The sequence below is a fragment of the Balaenoptera borealis genome (assembly GCF_965194805.1).
Source record: "Balaenoptera borealis genome assembly, chromosome: 2".
Classification (NCBI taxonomy): Eukaryota; Metazoa; Chordata; class Mammalia; order Artiodactyla; family Balaenopteridae; genus Balaenoptera; species Balaenoptera borealis.
This window is the reverse complement of record NC_138867.1, coordinates 30,915,186-30,941,450: the sequence shown is the minus strand read 5'-3', so window position 1 is coordinate 30,941,450 and position 26,265 is coordinate 30,915,186. Positions and strand designations below refer to the sequence as shown.

Below are 26,265 nucleotides of genomic sequence, written 5' to 3'. Positions count from 1 at the left end.
AACACACAGTGTAAGAGTTGTGAGTTTAAGTTTTATTCAGGGACCTTACTGAGGACTATAATCTGGGAGACAGTCCCTCGGTAGCTCGGAGGGAACCGTTCTGAAGAGGTAAAGGAGGAGAGAGTTTATATATGATTTTTGGCTAGGAAATACATGCAATTCAGTATACATCTTGTAAAAGATTAATGCTGAAATGCACACACTACTATATATAAAATAGATAACCAACAACAAAGACCTACTCTATAGCACAGGCAACTATACTTATATCTTGTAATAACCTATAATGGAAAAGAATCTAAGATAGATAGATAGATAGATAGATAGATAGATAGATAGATAGATAGATTTAACTGAATCACATTTCTGTACACCTGAAACTAACACAACATTGTAAATCAACCAACTATATTTCAATAAAAATTGGAAAAAAAAATGATTACTGCTGGTCACAAGAATGGATATCTCAAGTTAATGATTTTTTTGCTCTTCTATGTGTGGGAAGATGCAAGAATCTGGGTTCATTAAAATTCTCCCCGATCTGTGCATCCAACTATCCAAGGGGCTGTTTTTCCAAAGCCGAGTGCCTCATCCCATTTTTCATCCTCAGTTCCTCTTAGGGTGCACTGCAGTGGCTGACAACTTCATCTTTGTAGAGTTGGGGAGTGAGCAAACTCTTTGTTCTTCTTTGTTTACACATGAGTGTGTCTAATGACAATGGATGGGGGTATGGAATCCTCTGACTGGGAGGGAGCAAAGAGTTGGGGACTATAATCCAATCTGCTCACACCCCCATTGCCTCCACTGAAATTCTAAGTGCAACATTTCCCATGGAAAGGATGCCACTCTACGTTAGTTCTTAGTTCTTCCACTGTGGAAAAGTTCTTGGGTAGGAGAGAGTTAGGAGGGAGAAGCAGTCAGCAATGGGAGAATGGAGGAAATTTAACAAACATTTATATAGTCTTCGTGGTAGACTGGGCACTATTTTAAGCCCATTACCAATACCAACTCTTTGAATCTTCATCATAGTTCTGCGAGGTTGATCCGTGCATTATTCCCATTTTACAGATGAGGAAACTAAGGCACAGAGAAGTTAAGTAAGTTACCTGTGATCACACATTTAGTAAATGACAGAACAAGATTCCAACTCAGATAATTTGGCTCCAAAATCTCTCTTCTTAAATACTCTGAAGGGAAGAGAAATGGGAGGATTCCAGTACCATGGATTAGCTAGTTGCTGCTATGCTACAATATTAGGGGAGCAAGGAAACCAATTTCCTCTGGAAGGGGCAGACGTTGTTTCAGTAAGACATGACATGTTTTCCAGAATATAGACAAAACTGAACATTCTGAGATCACTGGGATTTAGGCCACTGCCCTAGGCACTGTCCTGCATAGTCTCTGCCCTAATGGAGCTTACAGACTAGTGGAGGGAAACACACCATCAACAAACAAATGAGGAAAAATATCACGGGTCAGTTGATGGTATGAGCTGTGGAGAACAGTAAAGTGGGGTGGGGGGTGAAGAATGTGGAGCAGTGCTGGAGATGGGGTTTGAAGACAGTGGTCAACGAAGATCTTGCTGATAAGGTGACATTTAAGCAATGGCCTGAAGAAGGTGAAGGAGATATATATTAATATTTGATAAATGAATGAATGAATACTCAACCATATTTAATTGTCCCGGTGAAACAGAAAAAAAAAAAGTTACCTTATTACTCAGACCTGGCCAGGCCTGCCCTCCTCTGGCATAATTCAAGCTGATCTTCTGATTGAGTCCCGATCCTCTTCCTCTGTCACGTGGCTGCTGTCACTTCCAATTTCACCAATGAATTTCCTTCAGGGTGGAAGAGGACACACCCGTGATGTCTTTAAATGGCCGAGGGATTTTTCCGGGAATGTGCAGGAGTCACATGGTAGCAATTGTTCACCTGCTCTGGGCTGCAGGGTGGGAGGAAGGGGGCTGATTTGGGCTGTTATTATTAGTCTGTGTGCCTGCACATGCATGTTAGACGAGGCTGAGCATATTTTGACAGGGAGGTGAGCCAGATGTGAAAACAGACACAGCTAATAGAATTACTGAGCAAAATGAGTAAATGAGAAGGTGTGAAACCTTTGGAAGTGTGCAGAGATTAAACTTGGTTGATATCAAGAAGGCAGAGGGGGACTTCCCTGGCGGCACAGCGGTTAAGAATCCGCCTGCCAATGCAGGGGACATGGGTTCGAGCCCTGGTCCGGGAAGATCCCACATGCTGTGGAGCCACGAAGCCCACGAGCCACAACTACTGAGCCTGCACTCTAGAGCCCGCGTGCCACAACTACTGAAGCCCGCGCGCCTAGAGCCCGTGCTCCGCAACAAGAGAAGCCACCGCAATGAGAAGCCCGCGCACCGCAGCAAAGAGGAGACCCCGCTCACCGCAACTAGAGAAAGCCCGCGCGCAGCAACAAAGACCCAACGCGGCCAAAAACAAAATAAATAAATAAATAAATTTATGAAAAAAAGAAGAATGCAGAGGGGTGCTTTACTGCTCTCTAGGAATGAGAGGGATCAGGGCCAGGAGGAGCCAGGACCTTGAAACCTATCCTTCCCCCCAAGAAGAGCAGGAGCGTGGGCAGTGAGAGGGACAGCGCGAGACGGGAGGGGTCAGGCGACAAGCTGGGCTGCAAGGAGGCGGTGTCCGGGAATCCTGCCAGGCATTCAGAAAGACGGTCCAGCCACGCACCACGGATGCTGGGGCCAACAGCATATGGGGGTGCAGGCCGGCCCTAGGCGTCAGCCACTGATCTGGGCACCGGGCAGAGATCCAGGGCCTGAAGGGCCTGTTATGGAAGAAGTGGGGTCTTAACAGTTGACCCCGCAGGATTCCAGCACCAGGAACAGAACAGGACCCGATGCAAGCCTTCCCTGGGCTTCTCTCACTGCATGGACATTCTGCCCAGAGCCTGCAGGTGGAGCTCAAGTGGCCCCAGCTATCTATGGAAAGCTGTGGCAGGCAGGTCAGGGCACGCTCCCGGCTGGGTGAATAGACACAGAGTGAAAATGTTCTGTCACAGAAGCGCCAGGCTACTGTGAGAGGCGCACTTACGAGGGTCAAGGTGAGCCGAGTTTTTAGCTTACGGTTACGGGGGCTTCGTTTGTTTGATTTTGGTGTTGTGTACCATATCTGGAAAGCTAACGTGTTAAGCAACTGGAGGTCCCGCTAACCTCCAATGCAGTTGTCAACAGGAAGGAGCAAAATAATAACCTTGCAGCCTCAGCAAGCAGAGGCAGCAATGGGGGAGTCTGACCAGGACCCCGAGGAAGGCCGGGTTAAGTCAGCACAGAGAGGGAGGCAGATGAGAGGAAAGGGAGGAGGGAAGGGATCCTGGCTTCACGAGGTCTCCCCCAGTCAGAAAGGGCTCCCTGCAAACCTGCATTAAGCTGGCCTGAAAGTTTCAACTACCCCCAAGTCCTCCTCTTACATGGGGGGACGCCGAGCCCAGAGAGGTGGAGTGAGGGGTATGCTGGTCAAAGTTTAACAACTGGTCTTCCGGGAGAAAAAAAAAGAAGAAAGAAACATTCTGATTTGTAGCATTTGCCAATTCCCACCATATAAGTACTCCCACTAGGGCTGATTTCAAGCTACCAACAGGAAGCCAGCTGGCTTACAACATTCCTTGAAAATGTAACAGTTGCTTCCTGGTGTAGACCTACACCCCCGGGGAGAGTGCCCTTGACCTCGTAGCCCTCCTCACAAGGAACCCTCAGCTCAGGTCAGTCCTTTTAGGAAAATGCCCTTTCCAGGCCCAGAGGATGGAGGAGGATCCAATCCTACCTCCTAACCAGTAGCTGCCTTGCCTAGTCCTTTATGCTATAACTAGGGCTTCAAAAGAATCACCTAAGTGCTTGTTAAAAACGCCCCTTCCAGTACCAGCTTGCAATCAGTAGATAAATAAGCCCTGGAGATCTCATGCAGAGCATAGTGATTATAGACAACAACGTAAACTTCAAAGTTTCTAAGCGACTAGCTCTTAATTGTTCCCATCACAGAAATAATTGTTATGTGACTTGATAGAGGTTTTAGCGAATGCTGCACAATTATATTCCAATAACATTTTTTAATTTAAAAAATGCCCCTTTCTAGGTCCCGCCCTCCAAAAATTTTGACCCGTTGTATCTGGGATGGGCAGTGGTGCCCAGAACAGACTCTAGAAGCAGTACCCCAGGAACATCCACTGCTATTGAAGGACCATACCTAGATCCCCGCAGCACCCTGTATCAGAGCCGACTTTGGGAAGGGAGAGTGTGCTGAGAGAGCCCTTTATCAGAAAGAAGGATGCCTTAGACGGCTCAGAACCCGTGGTCCCAAGGTCCTCTGACCTGTCCACCAAGCCATGGCCGGGCTGGGTTCTGTGCGTTGGAGCTTCTTGAAGGTAGGGGCCACTACTCCTTTGTAGCCATCAGAAGTGCGAAAGCATGGTGGTTAACAACCCAGATCATGGAGCGCAGCTGCAGAGTTCCTCTCCCTCCGTACACTGCTCACTAGCTGTGTGACCCCAGACAACTCATGGAGCCTCTCTGGGCTCCAATGTCCTCATCTGTAAAATGGACATATTCATAGAACTTACATCTCAGTGCCTGGCATGTAGTGTGTCCTACACGAGGGTTTGCTGATTTTATCACCACACAGTTCCGAGCACACTGGACGCTTTTAAGATAAGCTTGTTGGTTTAAACCACTTACCCCCTTGGGCTTCCATTTCCTCATCATGGGAGCCATGACATAGTAGTAGGAACAATAATAGCTTTCCTGCCTCTGCACAGGATTATTGTAAGAATAAAATATGACCATGATGTGAAAGTGCTTTAAACACTACAGATCTCCGTGTAAATGTTTTGTCATTTTGTCTTTGATGTTGTTGTTAATTTGAGGCAGGACTCCCAGTCTAAAAACTGGATTCCCATTTCTGCTGTGCTGGCTGAGCTGTGTGACAGTGGGCAAAGCCAGTTACCTCTCTGAGCCTCGGTTTCCTCTCCCATCGAGGGAAGCCTCCTAGCAGAGGCATTATATGTGTTAGGCGGCATCAGTGGTTCCCAGCCCTGACTTTACATTGAGATCATCTGGAGGGCTTTGTTAAAATGTCCATGTGCCAGTGGACACAATTCTGAATCAATCAGAACCTCTGGGAAGACATAAGAGTTGGTCCTTTTAAGAAGTTCCCTACATGGTTCTAATGTGAATCCTGGACTGAAAACCACTGGAGTCTGGAACAGCTTTGTAAACTGCAAAACCTAATGTACAATTTGTGGATTTTTTTAAAATTGTTGTTAATTGATGGTCTTATGAGGAACTAGTTCCTCTGAAAATCAGGCCAAAGGGCAATTTCCACCATCTGTCTGAAGTGTGCACTGACTGGGGAAAATTGAAACTCACCCAATTCCTATTCTTGCCTTCAAACCCAGGAGGCTGAGTGAAAATAAGCCTCTCTGAGAGGAAAAACGCTGCTGGCATGTTGCGGCCAGTGAGAGGAGTTGGTGTAATTGGATTTGGAAGCAATGCCTCCAGCCGTGGGGAAGCATTCAGGGTTCTGTTTTATTAAAGTGACTCCCGTGCAAAGGCGCATACGTCACCGTGAGCGGTTTACCCCGATTAGGTTAGGGGCCAGGAGATCTTTCTGTGTAAGTCCCCAGGTGCAGTACCAACCCTGATTTGGCTCCAGTTTGGACACACCCGATCTCTGCTAATTGTCTGCCTCTTACATCGCACAGCTGTGGTCATGCACAGCATATTTCCTCTGCTTGGATGCATTTTCACAGACAGAGAGACTTCAAGAAGTTCGAGAAGTTCTGGGATTCACAAGAGAGGAGGGAAGGGCTGTCTGGAATCAGAGGTGGACATTTTCTAACTGTCTCTCTACTATTTCTAGTAACATCCACACAGCCATGATGTTCTGACTAAACTGCTGGGTTTGACTGGGATGGTCGTTTTATATAGAAGTGATTCCCTTATGGAAAGTGCCAGATGTTTCCCATCAAAGGATATCTCAGGACAGGGAATGAGAAGGCAACCTGTTTGAGAAGCAATAAAATGTAAACTTGATCATTGCAGTGATAAAAAAAAAGAAAAGAAAAGAAAAATAATAATGGATGACATATGAGAAAACGTCCTGCTATAAAATTTCACAAACAAATGTGTAACTATGATTTCTGGGCTGTGGACAGATAAACACTTCAGTGCCGTGGGCACATGTTTGCATGCAACCCAGGAAGAGCTAGGACCTTCATCTCCCCACCCTCAGGCCAGGGTTCTCCTAGCACTGTATCCGCAACATTCAATGCCTGCATTCAAGAGTGGCTGCCATGTTATCTTGAAAACCTCTTCAGATTCCCCTGTCAAAGACAGAATGCTAAGCTGGCATCAAGTCCAGAGTTTGATAATATTAGCACAGGACCAGTTCTTCTGCATGCAGATTTACATCCCCTATCTTAGATTCTTGTTCTGCTTTTTCAACTTTAAGGTTTCAGTGATTCACTTATTCTCTCTATAGTCATTGACCCTTGACTTTGGGCAGAGCTTGTAAAACGGCCTTAATCTTGAGCCTGGTGTGAAATAGCTAATCCCTCCTGCTGCTCTCCCCACCCTTAGCAGATTATGTCCTCTGCTTTCCAAACTAAATATTAGCATTCTGTATTGGAAAGACATGCCAGATTCCTGGAAATCAAAAGGTACCTGTGGGGTTCTCGCCCTGTTTTTTTAGCCTCAGGCCATCTAACAGGTAGAGCAGCAGGTAAGGAGACCCAGCGGGCAGAGGACGCCAACCCAGCAGACCCCAAAGGAAGCAGCTAACACAATTCCCAACATTTCAAACAATGGGTGAATGTATTTCAAATTTGTTTGCAAGAAATGAGATTGTTTGCATTTTTAGGACCACACAGGCGTTTGGAACTTAGTTTGCGTTTATAGTCAGGAGGTATGGCAGGTGATGTCCTAACCATTTATGGTAGAGAACTGAAAGTTGGGGAGGAGCGCAAAGTGGGTATGAGCTGTGCAGGGCTCCCCTGCCATTGGAGTCTTGATCAATCTTAGCAAAATCCAAAGTTTACCGAAAACTGGAACCCTCAAATGTCCATCAAGAGAAGAATGAGGAAATAAATTATGGTCTTTCATTCAATGTAATATGAATGAAGATGAATGAGGTGAAGTGAAAATGAATTTTGTACGAGTCCATGTAACAACAAGCTTGAATCATACAACAACGTGAAATGAAAGAAGCCAGACACACACACTCAAAAAATGCATATTGTATGATTCTATTTCTATAAAGTCCCAAAGTAAGCAAAACTAATCTGCAGTGTTAAAAGTCAGAAGAGTGGTTCCTCTTGGGAAGGGGTGGGTAGAGGTTGGGGGGAGGCACCAGGGAGATTCCTGGGATGCTATTAGTGTTCTATTTCTTGACCTGATGGTAACATAGACATATTCACTTTGCGATAATTCATTGAGCAGAATACTTATGATTTGTGGATTTCACATGTGTGACATTCTTTAAAGAAATTCAAATCTTGGATGGGGCCCTGCTTATCCATGGGAATTGGGCTTGCAAGAGCTAGCTAGGTCCTCAGAATCCCTACCCAGCGTGCTAGGTTCATTTCTAGAGTCAGGGAAACTGAGTCAAAATCTGAGTAGAGCATTGGGGCAACAGTAGCAGATGAGGCAAAACAAGATGAGAATTGCATTCACTTCAAGACCACCTGACACCAGGTCTTGGGAGCAAGTTCCACAAAATGGTAGCGCTGAGATTTCTGGCGTTTGGGATTGGCTCAGGGCCTGGGTGAGCCAGCATATGCAGATAGAGTCTACCAAGGGGTAAAGGGTGAAAGCTCAGGTCTGTTTTTTTTTTTTTTAACATCTTTATTGGAGTATAATTGCTTTACAATGGTGTGTTAGTTTCTGCTGTATAACAAAGTGAATCAGCTATACGGATACATATATCTCCATATCTCCTCCTTGTTTCTCTCTCCCACCCTCCCTATCCCACCCCTCTAGGTGGTCACAAAGCACCGAGCTGATCTCCCTGTGCTATGCGGCTGCTTCCCACTAGCTATCCACTTCACATTTGGTGGTGTACACATGTCCATGCCACTCTCTCGCTTTGTCCCAGCTTACCCTTCCCCCTCCCCGTGTCCTCAAGTCCATTCTCTACGTCTGCGTCTCCACTCCTGTCCTGCCCCTGCTTTCTCAACTCTTGGTCCGTGTAGATGAGACTTGGCTTAATGGAAAAGAGTGATGAAGGGAAGCGTTTGGACAGAGAGAATCTGAACAGGATGAGCATTAATGCAGAACAGGATGAGCATTAATGCAGAGCAAGATGAGGAAGAAGAGGGTTTGTGGGGTCATGCCAGAGTGGGACACAGCACCGGGAGAAGGCATATTTGAATAAGATTACGGAGGAGCATAAAGATGGGAGAGTCTCTGAGCATTCAGAAGCGAGGAAGCCGAGGCAGTTTGTCGTGGGCGAGGCGTGGAGGCTGCTGACTCGCTACAGACCTGCTTTGCAGTTTTACTTTTTTTGCATTTTTAAACTACAGTCACACTAGGGGAGCTACTGAGGAGTGAAACCAAGATAACTGTCCTCTGGTGGGAGTATAGGGCTAACATTTTCCTAGTTGGACTCCAAATATTTGGAGCCATTTACCACTGTAACCATCACTAAAAGCAGTCTGTGGACACTCTGGATGTTCCAGCCCCAGTTAGAGTGAATAATCTTGACCAAGATCCTGCTGCAATGGGGGAGTTGACTCAGAGAGACAAAAAAGCAAAAATTTTTTTTAAGTTATTTACACTTTTTTTATTGAAGTATAGTTGGTTTACAATGTTGTGTTAGTTTCTGGTGTACAGCAAAGTGATTCAGACTTCAGATCTGAATATAATATCTGAACCAAATATTCAAATATTCTTTTTTGGATTATTTTCCATTATAGGTTATTACAAGGTATTGAATATAGTTCCCTGTGCTATACAGTAGGATCTTGTTGTTTATGTACAGTGGTGTGTATCTGTTAATCCCAACCTCCTAATTTATCCCTCCCCCCCGACTTTCCCCTTTGGTAACCATAAGTTTGTTTTCAATGTCTGTGAGCCTGTTTCTATTTTGTAAATAAGTTAGTTTGTATCAATTTTTTTAGATTCCACATGTAAGTTATATCATATTATTTTTGTGTTTGTCTGACTTATTTTACTTAGTATGATAATCTCTAGGTAATCCACATTGCTGCAAATGGCATTATTTCACTCTTTTTTATGGCTGAGTAATATTCCATTGTATATATACACCACATCTTCTTTATCCATTCATCTGTTGATGGACACTTAGATTGCTTCTATGTCTTGGCTATTGTCAATAGTGCTGCTGTGAACATTGGGGTGCATGTATCTTTTCGAATTAGAATTTTTGTCCTTTCCGGATATATGCCCAAGCACCAGATTGCTGGATCATACTGTAACTCTATTTTTAGTTTGAGACAAAAACCAAATTTATCCCCAGCCTCGTGTCCACCAGCCATAAAAATGATCAGTGGACAGCGGGAGGTATGCCCAGTGTGGGGAGAGACCACAATAGATGATCAGGTTAACAGTCGGCATAGCAAAGTGGGCAGTTGGGGTTATCTTTCTCTCTGAAGGTTTACTTACCCCACTGTGTTTACCCTGCTGGAGAGTCAGTTGCAGGATGAGTTGGGAATCATTATTTATTGAAACACAGTAATGAGACCACTATGAGTGTGTCCAATTCCCTGACATGGGGGTTTCAAGGCGTCAGAAACTACCCGTGGCTAGTCAACCGATTCCAGGATATCTTAGGAAATCCCAGAGGAGCTTATTTCTTTTTAGTTTATAAAATGCTTCCTGAAAGCACTTTTATTGGAAAACTTTATTTAGGAGAGTTTCTTTGAGCCTGGACCAACATTCCAGGAAGCATAAGTGATGACAGTATCTGCTCCTGCCTGCTCCACGCTGCTCCCCATCCAAGTGTTTCTTTTTCAAAACACGTGGAGCCCTGATTTGGAAGAGCTGTCTAGTTAGCACGTGACCTCGCCCAAAAGGTGTGATTTATAGCAGTTGATCTCAAGTATTTTGATGCAAAAAGGGAAGGGAAGTTTCAATAAAAGGATATTATAGAACTTCTTCAGCCAGTAGGTAGAATTCCCATCCCCAAGCCAGGCTGAGATCAGATCTTCAGGACAAAAAACTCTTTCAGGTCTAGATGGGTCCAGTGAAGCTGGATTAGGGAGAACAACAGTGTCTGAGATCCTCAGGCACAAGTATGGCGGTTGAGCTCGCTGAGTCCTGGCTCTCTTGACACCACACCCGCTCCAGGCTGGGGTGCTGTTCACCTTGACTCAGTCACCGTGGTCTCCACCGTCTCCCCCATAGAATGGGGAATAATTGCACGTTCATCACACACTGTCCACAAATGAGGAGGATTCATCAGACGCTCTCAGATTTGCCAGATTCCTCTCTCCCAATGGCACGTGACTGACAACTTACTACACCTTTCTACACTTTCATTTCCTCTTCTGTTAAAAGGGATGGTAATAGAGAAAGAGAAACATCGGCTGATATCACTTACATATGGAATCTTTAAAAATGATACAAATGAACTTATTTACAAAAAGGAAACAGACTCACAGACTTAGAAAACAAACTTATGGTTACCAAAGGGGAAAGGTTGGAGGGGAGGGGTTAATTAGGAGGCTGGGATAAACATATACACACTACTATGTATAAAATTGATCATCAACAAGAACCTACTGTATAGCACAGGGAACTCTGTCCAATATTCTGTAATAACCTATACGGGAAAAGAATCTGAAAAAGAATGGATATATGTATATGTGTAACTGAACCACTTTGCTGTACACCTGAAACAACATTGTAAATGAACCTACTCCCATATAAAATAAAAATTAAATTTAAAAAAGGGGGGACTGTAATAGCCCATGCTACGCACAGGGGTATTGTGAGGGCTCAGTGCAATTTGGATGATTAAGACACGCAGTGCAGGGACTTCCCTGGTGGTCCAGTGGTTAAGACTCTGCCCTTCCAATGCAGGGGGGGCGGGTTCGATCCCTGGTTAGGGAACTAAGATCCCACATGCTGCGCAGCGCAGCCGGAAAAAAAATTTTTAAAAGACACTCAGCACAGTGCCTGGCCCATGATAAGTGTTCCATACATAGGAGGAATGACTTGAAACCCATTATGAGCCTTTAGCATCTTGATTTAATTAGATGACCCTCAGGGGTTAGATACAGCAGGTGGCTTAGAACGTGTAACCTGGGAGGATATTCAAAAAGAATCCTGAAAAAGCAACTAGAAGGTCCCCAAAGAACAGGATACTGGCTACTTCACAGGAGTTGTTACTGAACCAGGAGCCCCAGTTATGAGAGAGTCCCTTGATGGCGCCTGTGTACACCGAACCTCTAATTTGTCAAAGATTTCTATTTCCGAGTACATCTCAGAGGGAGTAGTACATCTCAGGTGGAGAAGGCTTCAAGAAGTTGTCTGTTGGGGCTTCCCTGGTGGCGCAGTGGTTGAGAATCTGCCTGCCAATGCAGGGGACACGGGTTCAAGCCCTGGTCCGGGAAGATCCCACATGCCGCGGAGCAACTAGGCCCGTGAGCCACAATTACTGAGCCTGCGTGTCTGGAGCCTGTGCTCCGCAACAAGAGAGGCCGCGATAATGAGAGGCCCGCACACCGTGATGAAGAGTGGCCCCCACTTGCCGCAACTGGAGAAAGCCCTCGCGCAGAAGCGAAGACCCAACACAGCCATAAATTAATTAATTAATTAAATTTTTTAAAAAAATGGTCCACATCAAAAAAATCTTTAAAAAAAAAAAAACACACCATTGTAAAGCAATTATACTTCAATAAAGATGTTTAAAAAAAAAACAAAAAAACAAAAAAGAAGTTGTCTGTTAGGTGGTGTGTGGCTGGCAGATGGTGATCCGCCCTCTGACCAGGAGGAATGGACAAAGGCTGGTCTTTTCAGGGCTCATCAAACAGCACTCAGTCATTTCCAATGTCCCTAGATGGGCAGCCTTGCCCCTGGGTGCCCTTCCCCTGATTTAGAAAACCCCATAAATTTTAAAGGGAAAATGTAAGCCATGGGTTTCCAAGAATTTACACTTACTTCATCAAATCTCTTGTTTTCCGAGAGTTGTGTGGAGTCCAAAAAGACTAATGAACCTTTTCCAAATGTCTTTAAAAATCCTTTTTTCTTAGAAGGACATTTAGAGGCTTTAAAAGTTGTTCCAAGGGTAAAAATAATAATATAATAATAAATTTCTCAAAACTCTCAACCCCTGCAGGTTCAAAATTTGCTTAATTCTTCAAACCCAAGGGACTTGAATTATTACTGGGATTTGTCATTTCTTGTTTATGGGGCTTTTCCAAAGGGGAGAAAGAAACCATGTGGAGGTTCACTAGAGTTCACTGCATCGTTCACAGCCGTGCCCATAGCCCAGAAGGCTTCCAGAATCTTCTCAACCTGACCCTTCAGGGGAAGCCCCCCTTACTTGGTGGCATCTGTGAGGCCAGGTTGGAGTTAAACTGAATGCACTGACTTTTTCAGCCTGGCTTAATTTTGGCTGGAGGATCAAAGCCCTCCCAGAACAATTCTTTTGTAGGGAATACAATCTATGTCACGTAAAACAGGTGATCTATTGTTAGGTGACTGTGGGGTGCAAAGAGAACAATTTTTCCTTGGGGTGTGTGCAAAGAGCCAGCTGCGGCTGGGCTGCCCTTGAACGTTGTCATCTGATGACCTCTGGTGGTGGCATTTTTCCCAGCATGTGCGCAGCGATGCTTCTGAGCCAAGCCATCCTTGTTACATTTTCCTACATTCCTTTCCTCCTGTTTTGTTATTCATGTTCAGCAAGGAGCAAGAATCAGTTGCAAACACCCAGAGTAAAGTGGGGCATGTGCCTTACCAGACTGTCGTTTCAAAAAAGTTGCCTGTGCCTTCTCTTTCAGTGAACCTCTGATACATTTCCTGTGGAAAGAGAAGGGAGCCAACATGAAGGAAAATGCGGCCTCCACAGTGGTTTTCATTTTGCTACTCTTTCTCAACACCAACCTTCTGAATGGTAAGTAAGAGACTGTCCTGTTCTCTTTCATTCCCTGGGGTGTTTATATGAGAGGAGGGGAGAATCCATCACAGTCCTCTTGCAATGCAGTTACGAGAAATGAAAATGTCCATGTCATTTGCTGCTATTAAATTATTTACAATATTTTGGGGATTAAAACGAATGCAAAAATTAAGGCAAAAGAATGAATGCAATTAATGCAAAATCCTGTCACTATGCTCTGACTTCCATCCTCATTCTGGGAGTGCAGGGAAAGAGCTGTACCAACAACAGACCAGAGTTTCAGTTCAGGTTCTGTCCCTTACTAGCTGTGCAACCTTGAGCCAATTACCTAACCTCTCTGGATTTATACATTTTCAAAGTGAGAATAGTGATGTTTCTTCCACCTCAGATGAAAAGGTGTGTGAGAAAAATCTTTGAAAACCTGTAAAGAGTTATAAGGGGATTGCTGTTACATGGTGGGAAACGGGTATAGAGCCAACTCTGTTATGGGGAAATGAAATTTACAACTAGACTAGAGTGTGTGAGCCTGTGTGTGTACATTTCAGTGTGTCTACCCCTGCGCATTTCGGGGTGTGTATACTTTTGTATACCTGTGTATATCTTAACTTCCCTATATGTGCCTGATTGCAAATGCTTCTCTGTGTATACCTGTCTGTGTACACATTTGTGGGTGTATATTTCTGTGTATGTACCTGTGTGTGTACTGGTGTATACTTCTACAAGTATGCACCTCTGTATATTATTCCTCTGTGGTATGTGGGTGTACTTCTGATATGGGCTCTATTTGAGCGTGTGTGTGTGTGTGTGTGTGTGTGTGTGTGTGTGTGTGTGTACCTGTGTGTGGTACCTCTGTGGTTGTTCCTGTGTTTGTGTGCATTTTACAGGGATAGTGAGACAGTCCATTCATTGTAACCATCTCCTCTAAAGTGGGTGAAAGAAACATTTAACTAATTATAATTTCACAACTTTACCCTCCTCTCTTGAGTTTCCTCGAGGTACTATTAATAACCAGTGAAATGTGAGAGAGAGAAGCTTTCAGAGAAAAAGGAACACAGAGATCAGTATAATCCATAAGGAAATTTTAAGTATTCAAGTAATCAACAGTGGCCTTAATTGGCTTCTAAATATGCTCATTATTGAGCCATAAGTTTTGTGCTTTTTGAAAAGTAAACTTTCCTTTCTACCTCACATACTCCTCCCTGGCCACAACAACAAACAAACAAAAAATCACTTCACCCTGTGAAATTACCCTGAAGAAATGTTCCCCAGAGGACGAGCCACATTACAAACATCGGCAGAGCTGACCCCAGGCTGTCTGGCGTGGACCGTTTTCGGGGGGCTGGGAGGCGGCTGGGCTCCGGCTGACACTCAGCCTGGTGACCTCGGCCCCAGCCCGTGCACCGCATCGTCCCATTCCATCCAGCTCTTCTTTCCAGCGGTTTTGCCTAGTGCCCTGTCTTCCCACCTGTGTTCTCCTCCAAACTTGCTCTTTCTGACCTGCTAGCAGTTCTACCCGGGAGCCAGCGTGAGGGGTGAAGGGCAAGTGTGGCAGAAAACAGAGAAGCCCCAGAGGCTGAGGGACCACCACCTGGAAGCTCTTCTCTCTGCTCCTGATCTCCTGAACTAATCACCACCTGGGGTTACGTGGCTCGGTGTGGATGGGCACCCCCAGCCCAGCAGCATCAGGGCAAACTCAGGGCCACTGTTTCCCTCTCTGGACCTGACAGATCAGGAACGGAAGAGGGAGCCAGCTCACCTAGAACTTTGGGGATTAGGGAACTCCGAAGCGTCCTCCACTTGACATTGGGTTTTCCACATCAGCTCTTTCAGCCCTGCTAGCTTCCAGCTGGGACTAAGTACAGCTCCTAGATAATGACGGTAGCTAGTAACCGCAAGAGAAGCTACCCAATCGCCCACCTCTAGGAGCTCCCACGCCTCCTACCCCAACAAGAGCCAAGAATTACAAGGGAACACTTTGCCACCTCGCCACATAAAGACCCAGGGAGAGAGGGGGAAATATAAGGGAAAAGGGACCAAAAACCCAAATGAGGAAATGGAGGCAGGGAGGATGGGGAGCCAGACTGTGAGGCTGAATCAGAGGTCAAAGCCGAATGGAATCAAGGGAGAGTGAAGGGGAAAAGGAAGGGACAGAGAAGATGGGGAGGAAGCAGCTCAAGGGGGAGCCTCGGTGATACAGTGAAAGAACAAGAGAAGAGAGCTGGGTTCGCTGTGTGGGAATGGCAGAAAGACGGTGGTTAGTGAGCCAGAGGGGAGAGGTCCGGAGAGCATGGGATCAGCAAATGACCACAGGATGCTCGTGCCTGGGGGAGAATTCTTTTTATGGGGCTGTGGGTGTGTATCCACTCCATAGATTCCCTGGGATTATAGAAAGGCCACGTCCTCCTTCTCGGTCCATATGTATCCCTAGCACTCGATGCTCACCGTTGTTGAAACTACATCAAATGGTGTAGTATCTCCACCTCACAGTATGCCCGCGCGCGCACACACACACACACACACATCCCACCACAAAGCTCTCTCTCTCTGAGTCCTGCCAACTTCAGGGCAGCCCACAGAGGAGTGTTGCTGGATGTTGACACCTCAGCACTTCTGAGCCCTCCATCCCTAGCCCTACTCCCGCCGAGGCCTCATCACTGGCCGGGCCCCATCAATCTGCTTCTGTCACCAGCAGAATGGTCAAAGAATTGAACGGACCTTAATATTGACGCCAGTGGCTTCTGGCTTTTTCTAGGACAGTCACCTCCTGGGAAACCTGAGATCTTTAAATGTCGTTCTCCCGAAAAGGAAACATTCACCTGCTGGTGGAAGCCTGGGGCAGATGGAAGATTACCTACCAATTACACGCTGACTTACCGCAAGGAAGGGTAAACGTTCACTTCTCTCCTAGCAGAGCGCACCTGGGTGTCCTCACTCTCCAGCCACAGGAACGCTGACTCTGGGTTAATTGCCACGCTTCCCTGAATGGACACTGTTAAGGCTCCTGCTACTGGGGGAGGGAATCAAACATACGCGTCCACATCTTCCCCTGAACGTCCCTGCCGAGCTCCCTCATGTGCATAAGCTCGGCCACCACCGCGGCAACACAATCCAGCAATGCTCCCATTGCCTGTCGTAAGTTTAGGTTGTAGCCCAAGGTCACATATAAGTGTTTCCTAAGTGCTAGTTAATTTTAGATGCTTATCTATCAACCTTGTGCCATTTATCATTTTTTGTAACCATTACTTTTGTAACCTAAGGGTATTATCATGTCATCTTTGACAACCGTGGTACATTAGCTTTTCGAACTTGTTTCTCGTGCAAGAAAATAACAAGCCCTACAAGAAAAGGAAGGTGAGGTGTTTCCCTTAGGAAATCCATGGACCCGTGATCTCCCAGAAGGCATACTGGGAGCTAAAATTGCAGTGCAGAGTAAACACGGTGATCTCTGGGCAAGGAGTTAGTCACAGTTACAGTGAGACCCTCCTGGAAATCCAGGGATGGCTGTATCCTTCCCCAGTGAAGAAAACATTTACTAGTAGAAACAGCTGGCTCACTTCCCAGTGACAGCACTTAGTGGTACACAAAGCTGTCATCCCTTCTGGGACCCAAAGGGGTGTCAGGCAAACAGATCTCAGGAACTCCAAGTGGCAAGCAAAGTGGAATAAGCCTGCACACCTCTGGGGTGAGTCTTGCGCGGAGGTCCCCAGGTCTAAATGTGATTAGCCTAAGGGGCCTCGTGGGCCTGAAATATCTCCTTTCAGAGTCACTTTTCTCTGTGGCTGACTTAGTGTAATTGGAAATATACTGCAGTTTGTATTCCCTTTAATCTTTTTTTAATGAAATGTAATTCAAAACATATGTGCAATAAATACTGCCTTGTGCATTCCCCACCACCCCGTGTGTATGTGCAGGGGGAAGTCCCAGTGTCCTGAGATGACCCAATGGTGGTTCCCTGAGGAAAGCGGTGCACTGGCCACAGAAAACTCAAGTGTTTATTGGCAGGGGGCATATATCACAAAGCCCACAGCAACCTGTAGACAGGAAGGGTTGGTGAGAAACAGAGTCACTGGGGCTCTGATGTGACCCTGCCACCCCTTCTCCAGCACTCTCTCCCCTTGGTCACCCCCAGCTGACATGGGCAGGGCAGAAGAACTTGGGGAGCCCTTCTTCAGCTCTGGTTCTTGCATCTGGAATGCCTGTTCCCCAAAATCCAGTGGTATTGATCTATTAAGAAAAAACAAGACTCTTTTTACCACTTTCTTACTGACTCCTAATATATTACTCGTTGCAGAGAGACATTCACCCATGAATGTCCAGACTACAAAACCGGTGGCCCCAACTCCTGCTACTTTAACAAGAAGCACACCTCCATATGGACGATATACATCATCACAGTAAATGCCACAAACCAGATGGGAAGCAGTTCCTCGGATCCACGTTACGTGGACGTGACTTACATAGGTAAGGGGAAGGGTGATTGGTGAGGAATTTGTTACTCCAATATGAATCTACCAATAGTCAAACTCAGTTTGAGTCTTCTTGGCTTATGGATAGATTCCCATAAAGAAAGATGAGAAAATTCACACCATCCTTGCCAACTGAGTGTTTTAAACCAGTTTTTTGGATTTAATTAATTTTTATTGGAGTATAGTTGATTTACAATGTTGTGTTAGTTTCTGCTGTACAGCAAAGTGAATCAGTTATACATATACATATATCCACTCTTTTTTAGATTCTTTTCCCCTATAGGTCATTACAGAGTATTGAGTAGAGCTTCCTGTGCTATACAGTAGGTCCTTATTAGTTACCTGTTTTATATATAGTAGTGTGTATATGTCAATCCCAATCTCCCAATCTATCCCTCCCCTTCCTTCCCCCTTGGTAACCATAAGTTTGTTGTCTACCTCTGTGACTCTATTTCTGTTTTGTAAATAAGTTCATTTGTACCCTTTTTTTAGATTCCATAATAAGTGATATCATATAATACTTGTCTTTCTCTGTCTGACTTACTTCAGTCAGTATGATAATCACTAGGTCCATCCATATCGTGGTAAATGGCATTATTTCATTCTTTTCTATGGCTGAGTAAGCCAATTTTTATTTATGACGGTAAGACAGTAAAATCCTTATGCCTTCCTTTGACCCTTCTTCCCATCCCCTTGCACCCAACAGGAATGTTCTATTTAGCTTCCCTTATCAATCCTTCTCCCCAGCCATCCCCCTGCAACCGATGTCCCCTTCTCCCTTGGCAAGCTGGGATTTCTTTTCTGAGATTTCTCTCCCTGAAAGACAGAGCTGCTTCATGGAGTAACACCTCTTAGAAGAGTCTCATCTGCTTCTCCATCCACAGGAATTGCTCCAAACTGCTTTGCCCCAAATTCAATTCTCAATATACCTATGTATCTTAGCAACTGGAGCTATTCTTTTCAAAATAAAGAATTTGGGAAGTAAATAGCGCTGCTTGAACAGAAGGCTGAAGGCCAGGATCACAACCACGATGTTTGGAGAAGTCATTAGCAAAGTGAAGCCAAATCGACCTGAGAGCTGCTTCTTGCTTTGCGTGATCAACATTGAGCTGCAGGGCAATGAGACATAACTGCAGTGATCTGTATGGTTTAGCAGGGACGACAAAGGGAATCTTAGGACAAGAGATGGCTTAGGACAAGAGATGGCTTGGCCTTAGCTAACCTAAGGAGTAGCTAATTAGGTTCAAGGTCACCCAAGTCTTCCTGACTTACCTAACACCAACCAACAAGGAAAATCAGGCTAGGACTCTCAAGTATTGGGCTGTATATCATCCCACTGGTGTGTTATCAGTGACTGATCCTTAAAAACTAGAAAAGCTTCCAACATCAACTGGAACCCATTTGAATTCTGTCTCTCCCCAGCAAATTATTGCAATGAGCATGGGGATGGAAACAGAATTTGATCTTAGCTTAAGAAAATCAAAAAGTAACCCTACTGACAAGTAGGAATAAAATAAATTCCATTCATATAAATTTACTTGAGATATGAAGTCTTTAAAATGCTAAACACCCAATAATTCCATTTTCATAGTTTCTTTCTTAAATTTCCTTGCCCTCAAATATTCTGCCCTCAAGTGTTAAAATATTTAATATTTAAGGTCAAAACAGTGAAAGCAAGAGAAGTTCTGAAATGTACAACTGCTATAATGAAGATTATTCACAAAAACAAAAATGGGATCACTAAAGAAAAGTAGTATGTTTAAAAAGTGAAATTAATGAATGGATCAAATTCATGCTGACTCTGGAAAACAAATTCTCTGGTGAAAGAATGTGTTGGGCCATACTTTTCAAAATAATAAAAGAAGTGTTCATGGAATTCTCATATAACCCTGCAGCACACAGTGTTGGTGACAGGCCACAGAAGTTCATTTACAACGCAGTTTTAACCACAGTAAAGTCTACCAGCTTGAATCTCATCCAGCGATAACGTGCAGTACAGGATATTGGCACATAATCTCTCAGAAATAGATTTCGTTGTTGTCACTGAGAAATATTTAGCTATGCTGAAGACACTTGAAACGTGATTCTCAACTGGGTGCTCTTTGCCTCCCATAGGGTACTTGGCAATGGCAGGAAATATTTTTGGTGTTTGCAACACAGGGAGAGAGGGCCTCTAATGGGGAGAGGCCAGAGATGCTGCTAAAGTCCTACAATGCTCAGGAAGGCCCCTACCACAAAGAATTATCTGGTCCAAAATACACATAATGCTGAGGTTGAGAAACTTTGCTTTCAGGGATTCATCTTGAACATTTTACTTGCACCTTTGTACAAAGATGTTTTGATCAGCATTTCTCAGTCTTGTGTTCAAATTAAAACTTATATTAAATAACTGATGTTTATTTAGTAAGTCCATATAAAACAATGTTTCTTAGGTATTTACTTAGTAACATACAAGCATTAGGATTAGTGGCAAATTTTCTAAAGCTGTTTTTTTAGGCAACTGTAGGGTATAATGCCAAGTCCACTAGAGTTACACTCACTCTTCTCTCACCTGGAATGGAGACTGATTTGAGGAGGTAAGAAATGAATGGAGAAAATGTGATTGGCCAGCAGGACTGAGACGAGGGTAAGGCAAGCCAGCGCCCTAGGGCCCTCACTCTTTTTTTTAATTTATTTTATTCAAGTATAGTTACTTTACAATGTTGTGTTAATTTCTGCTGCACAGCAAAATGATTCAGTTATACATATATATATATGTACTTTTTTATATTCTTTTCCATTATGGTTTATCACAGTACACTGAGTATAGTTCCCTGTGCTATACAGTAGGACCTTGTTGTTTACCCATTCAATATATGAGTTTGCATCTCCTAATCCCAAACTCCCACTCCATCCCTCCGCCACCCCCTTCCTCCTTGGCAACCACAAGTCTTTTCTCTATGTCTATGAGTCTGTTTCGTAGATAAGTTCATTTGTACCATATTTTAGATTCCACATACAAGTGACATCATATGGTATTTGTCTTTCTCTTTCTGACTTACTTCACTTAGTATGATAATCTCTAGGCCCATCCATGTTGCTACAAATGGCATTATTTCATTATTTTTTATGGCTGAGTAGTATTCCATTGTGTGTGTGCGTGTGTGTGTGTGTGTGTGTGTGTATCTCACATCTTCTTTATCCATTCTTCTGTTGATGGACACTTAGGTTGTTTCCATGTCTTGGCTATTGTGAGTAGTGCTGCTATGAACATAGAGGTGCATGTATCTTTTTGAATTATAGTTTTGTCTGGATATATGCCCAGGAGTGGGACTGCTGGACCATATGGCAACCCTATTTTTAGATTTTTGAGGAACCTCTGTTCAGTTTTCCATAGTGGCTGCACCAATTTACGTTCCCACCAACTGTGTAAGAGAGCTCCCTTTTCTCCACACCCTCTCCAGCATTTGTTATTTGTAGATTTTTTAATGATGGCCATTCTGACTGGTGTGAGGTGATACCTCATTGTAGTTTTGATTTGCATTTCTCTAATAATTTGTGATGTTGAGCATTTTTTCACGTGCCTGTTGGCCATCTGTATGTCTTCTTTGGAGAAATGTCTATTTAGGTCTTTTGCCCATTTTTCAATTGGTTTTTTTTTTTTGATATTGAATTGTATGAGCTGTTTGTATATTTTGGAAATTAAGCCCTTGTTGGTTGCATCATTTGCAAGTATTTTCTCCCATTCTGTACATTGTCTTTCCATTTTGTATATGGTTTCCTTTGCTGTGCAAAAGCTTGTAAGTTTGATTAGGTCCCATTTGTTTATTTTTGCTTTTATTTCTATTGCCTTGGTAGACAGACCTAAGAAAACATTGGTACGATTTATGTCAGAGAATGTTTTGCCTATGTTCTCTTCTAAAAGTTTTATGGTGTCATGTCTTATATTTGTCTCTAACCCATTTTGAGTTTATTTTTGTACATGGTATGAGGGAGTGTTCTAACTTCATTGATTTATATGTGGCTGTCCAACTTTCCCAACACCACTTGCTGAAGAGATTGTCTTTTCTCCACTGTATATTCTTGCCTCCCTTGTTGAAGATTAATTGACCATAGGTGTGTGGGTTTATTTCTGGGCTCTCTATTCTGTTCCATTGATCCATATGTCTGTTTTTGTGCCAATACCACACTGTTTTGATTCCTGTAGCTTTGTAGTATTGTCTGAAGTCTGGGAGGGTTATGCCTCCTGCTTTGTTATTTTTCCTCAGGATTGCTTTGGCAATTCTGGGTCTTTTATGGTTCCATATAAATTTTAGGATTATTTGTTCTACTTCTGTGAAAAATGTCATGGGTAATTTGATAGGGGTCACATTAAATCTATAGATTGCTTTGGGGAGTATGGCCTAGGCACCTCACCCTTAAGGAGGCGTTCACAGACCTGTACTTAAAGGAACCTGACATCAAATACCAAGTGTCTCATAACCATGGAGAGAAAAAAGGTAGAGAGATCTACCTCTAAGTCATATAGTTCTGGATTCAGATACCCATATTTGACTAAATGTGGAGTTTCTTTCATATCTACAGTTGAACCAGACCCTCCTGTGAACCTGACTTTGGAATTAAAACAGCCAGAAGACAGCAAACCATATCTGTGGATAAAATGGTTTCCACCCACCCTGGTTGATGTAAGATCTGGTTGGCTCACACTCCAGTATGAAATTCGATTAAAACCTGAGAAAGCAGCTGAGTGGGAGGTGAGTCAACCGGAAGCTTTTGGAGGGAACCCTGTCCTTTGGCAAAGATGAAGTACTCCAACTGAGAATAGGTCATGCCCCCTAATTATTGGGCCACCATGTTGCCTTCCTGATGCTGACGTTACCCACCCATGTGTGGAAGGGCCTTCTCCCCTCCACTGGGATGGATGCGGGCTCATCTTTACAGCTCTCCCAGGACTAGCTCCTTGCAACTGAACAGCCACTTCTGCCGGGTTTTCAACCCACCTCCCTCAGGATATCTTAGATCTAACATCTGTGAGAGTACTTAAATGGCACTAAGTGGGAGGAAAAAATGTCAGTGTAACCAGTCCATGGCTAATGGCATTTTTATTCACTTTAAAATACTTCATTGTAAACAAATAGTACAATAAATTATAAGCATTATGATAATTTACTCTTAAATAGTTTAGTATATGTCTCTTTTAAAAAGGGAATATTCCTAAATATAGCCAAAATAATAGGATCGCATGTAGAAAATTAATTGAAATTCCTTAATATCATCTTTTCGAATCCCTTAATATCATTTAATGGCCAGTCCATATTTTAATTCCCCCAATTGCTTCAAAAAATATTTTTAACAGCTGGTTTGTTCAAACCAGAATCCACTCCAGAATCACTCACTGTGGCTGGCTGATATATCCCTTCACTCTCAACGTGCTCAGGAGACTGGGCCACTTGTTACATAGAATGCCCCACCTTCTGCATTTGTCTGATTAGTTCTTTGTGAGGTCATTTAGCCAGTTTCTCTGTCCCCATATTTCCTGTAACCAGACATTAGGTCTAAAGACTTGATTAGACTCTAGGTGAACAATTTCTGGCAAGAAAACTTCAGAGGTGATATATATGCTTCATATTCCATCATATCAGGAAACAAAGATCATCTTCTCAACCTACCATAAATGATGTTAAAAGTGCCCTCTGGATCGGGGAGATCACATCTTGATCCCTTGATTGTAAACTCATGTTTAATTTGTGCACAATTGCTTCAGTGTTCATGAATTCCCAGTTCTCTTCCACCTAGGGGCTTTACATCAGTGAATGATCCTTGAATCAATTATTTTATTAGAGTTTAGAAAAGAACAATTTTCCAATGTTATTAACTAGTCACCTTCCATAATGTAGAATTTAGAAAGCAAGGTGTAGGGAGCAGAACATTTGTCTTTCTGAAGTAGAGTTCCAAATGGAGAGATAGAAAGCCTATTGATTTTTGTGTGAGCAGTATTTAACAGGAGGAAGGGATGGGCTGAGAGGGTGGAATGTTGTGAACAGGGTATTTACTAAGTGTGATCATTTGGCCTCACTCCTCCAATAGTTTATTGCCTAAAGAAAAAGTCTCTTTCTTCATAACACAAGTCAGAGTGACTTCTGTTTTCCTTGGCCTCCCTTAGACTCATTTCGCTGGGCAGCAGACTCAGTTTAAGATTCTCAGCTTATATCCAGGACAGAAATACCTTGTCCAGGTTCACTGCAAGCCAGACCATGGATTCTGGAGTGAGTGGAGCCCAGAGAGCTCCATCCAGATACCTAATGGTGAGTGTCTTTGCTCCCTTTTGTTTATACTCCTAAATATTTTTAAAATAGAATGAGTTTAGTAAATTTGTATGTAGTAACTACTAACAGAGAAACTATTTTGAGTCTTAGCCAGAAGAATGAGTAGAGGTGAGTTTATCATCTCTCCACTCAACACAAAGACATTTGGAAGTATAGCATTGCTCCCTGGGTCACTGTCAGTGAGGACCAGTTTCTAGGATAAGTCTGCAGTCATGGGCTTGAAATGTCTCAGAGGGCTTGATGGTCAGTCATTCTGCCCTCCCTATCTGCCCCATTCCTATCATTCAAGGTCATCATCTAGTTCTCCCAAAATTTGTAAGGCGCTATCCCATCTGAAAAGCATGAATTGATTTTCAGTCCTTGAAGACAATTACATGTTGGTCTCTTAGTCAAGGAACAGTATATAAAAGGCACCCAATTCTTTAAGTGCTATTAAACATGGCAGCTGGCATTCTACAGGAAATGAATCATTTGCATTTCTCAAGTACTTTACAGTTTACAAAGTCTTTACCTTGTTTGTTCCTCCCAACCATCTCAAATATTCAGAGAGAACAGAATTGCCGTTAGGAACTGAAAGGGAGGAAACCAAAGGTCAGTGGAGTTAGAAGTCTTGCCCAGAACTGCATGGCGAAGCCTAGCTCTTGTGACAACTTGCCTGGCCAAAGTATCAGGGCTCGCATTGGCATACTGGAAAGAGCACCGAATTATAGGCCATAAGAGTGTGCATCCAGTCCAGCCCTGGATCTTACGAAATAAAAGCACAGGGTCTAGAGGCAGAAGGCCTGGGTTCAAATCCCAGACTGCAACTTTATAGCTACATGCCTCTGGGTAAACCACTCTTAGAGTCTCAGTTCCTCATCTTTACATACAGGCAATGTATGTAAAGAGCTTAACACCATGTGGTTTTTACTAAGAACTTAATAAATGTTAGCTTTCTTAATTATTATTACTGCAACTGACCATGTACCCTTGAACTTCCTATAAAAGTATCAAATCAAATAATATTTTTAAGGATTTTGAAAATTTTAGAGTACTGTAAAATATATGCAACTTTAAAATTTAATAATATTGGAAAAAATTAAATCCATCATTAATATTACTCTGGATTGATGTTCAAATCAGAAAAGGTGTGGAGGGGTGGAACTTATGTTCAAAAGTTTCATTGATTTGTTTCGTTTGTTTGTTTGTTTTTAATGATGCTGTATGTGATCAAAACTTTCTGGCTGTTTGCTTTTTAGACTTCTCAATGAAAGATGCAACCGTGTGGATCTTTGTGGCCGTTCTTTCTGCTGTCATCTGTTTGATTATGGTCTGGGCAGTGGCTTTGAAGGGCTACAGGTACTTCACTGTCTATCAACCCTTCTCCCAATCATGGTTGTCAGGGATAATGGCCAAAAAAGACAATACAAAAATGATGGAAACCTACAGATAATTCAAGCACCTCATTTTAGCCATTAGTTGCAGTGTGTTCACCATGAAAGACTTTTATCAGTGCTAGCAGAAGCAGAATAGACACATTTGAAGTTGATGCTCTTTCCATCAAATGGAGGCTCACAGTTGTGAAATAGTAAAAATCTGGCAAGAACAGCAAATAATCCCCTAGTCGTTTCAGAATCAGCCAGAGTTAATTAGCCAGCATTCATTTTGATGTTGACCTCTAGAATTATTCATTGTCTTCACCACTGATTGTTAGTTTCACGTAGCCTCGGAGCTCTAACTTCTACCTACCGTAGTCCACGTAGCAGCTATTTGGAGATAATGCTAATCTTTCAAAAATTACAAAGTGAAAACATGTGCACTTATCTTATCTCACAAATCTTTTTATAGCATGGTGACCTGCATCCTCCCTCCGGTTCCTGGGCCAAAAATAAAAGGATTTGATACTCATCTGCTGGAGGTAAGTGCCAGAGGTAAGAATGTATTGTGACCAGCTTCTCTAAACTCATTATCTTTACACACGAGCACACAGTTCCCATCAGTGCAGCCTGGTCAGCTCGGCCATCCTGGACCAGCTGTCCCTCCTCTTCAACAGGTGTGTTTACAGAAAGATGTGGGAGGCATGAGGGTACTTACCATCAGATACTAAGTGTCAGAGGGCAATGAAAGAAAGCCAAGAAAACCTCAAAACACATAGGAATGCTTGCTAGGTTTATCAGGTCTTTTCATAAGCCCCATCAAAAACATTTTGTACAAATAATCAATTGAGAAAGAGGGTTTATATTTTGATGAATACGAACAAGGAACCTACCACCAGCCCCTCCGTCATACTTTGGTGTAAGCTCTCACTTGAATGTTCCTTACAGAAGGCCATAGTAACAGAATATCCTATTGCAATTTTTGCTCAGTTTGAGAGCTCAGTTAAGACTGGCT

At 43.4% G+C, this 26,265-nt stretch overlaps 1 protein-coding gene across 9 annotated transcripts in view; it reads left to right on the top strand.

Annotated features, from left to right (window-relative positions):
- PRLR (prolactin receptor) overlaps window positions 1-26,265 on the top strand; it is a 201,208-nt gene that overhangs the window by 157,860 nt on the left and 17,083 nt on the right. For all 9 annotated transcript variants that reach the window (XM_082382320.1, XM_082382325.1, XM_082382322.1 and 6 more), the window contains 7 exons: window positions 13,009-13,121; window positions 15,877-16,009; window positions 17,416-17,585; window positions 22,154-22,323; window positions 23,733-23,874; window positions 25,134-25,233; window positions 25,723-25,792. In XM_082382320.1, coding sequence (XP_082238446.1) covers window positions 13,052-13,121; window positions 15,877-16,009; window positions 17,416-17,585; window positions 22,154-22,323; window positions 23,733-23,874; window positions 25,134-25,233; window positions 25,723-25,792 — 855 coding nt within the window. In that variant the 5' untranslated portion in view covers window positions 13,009-13,051. The remainder of the gene's footprint in view (window positions 1-13,008; window positions 13,122-15,876; window positions 16,010-17,415; window positions 17,586-22,153; window positions 22,324-23,732; window positions 23,875-25,133; window positions 25,234-25,722; window positions 25,793-26,265) is intronic.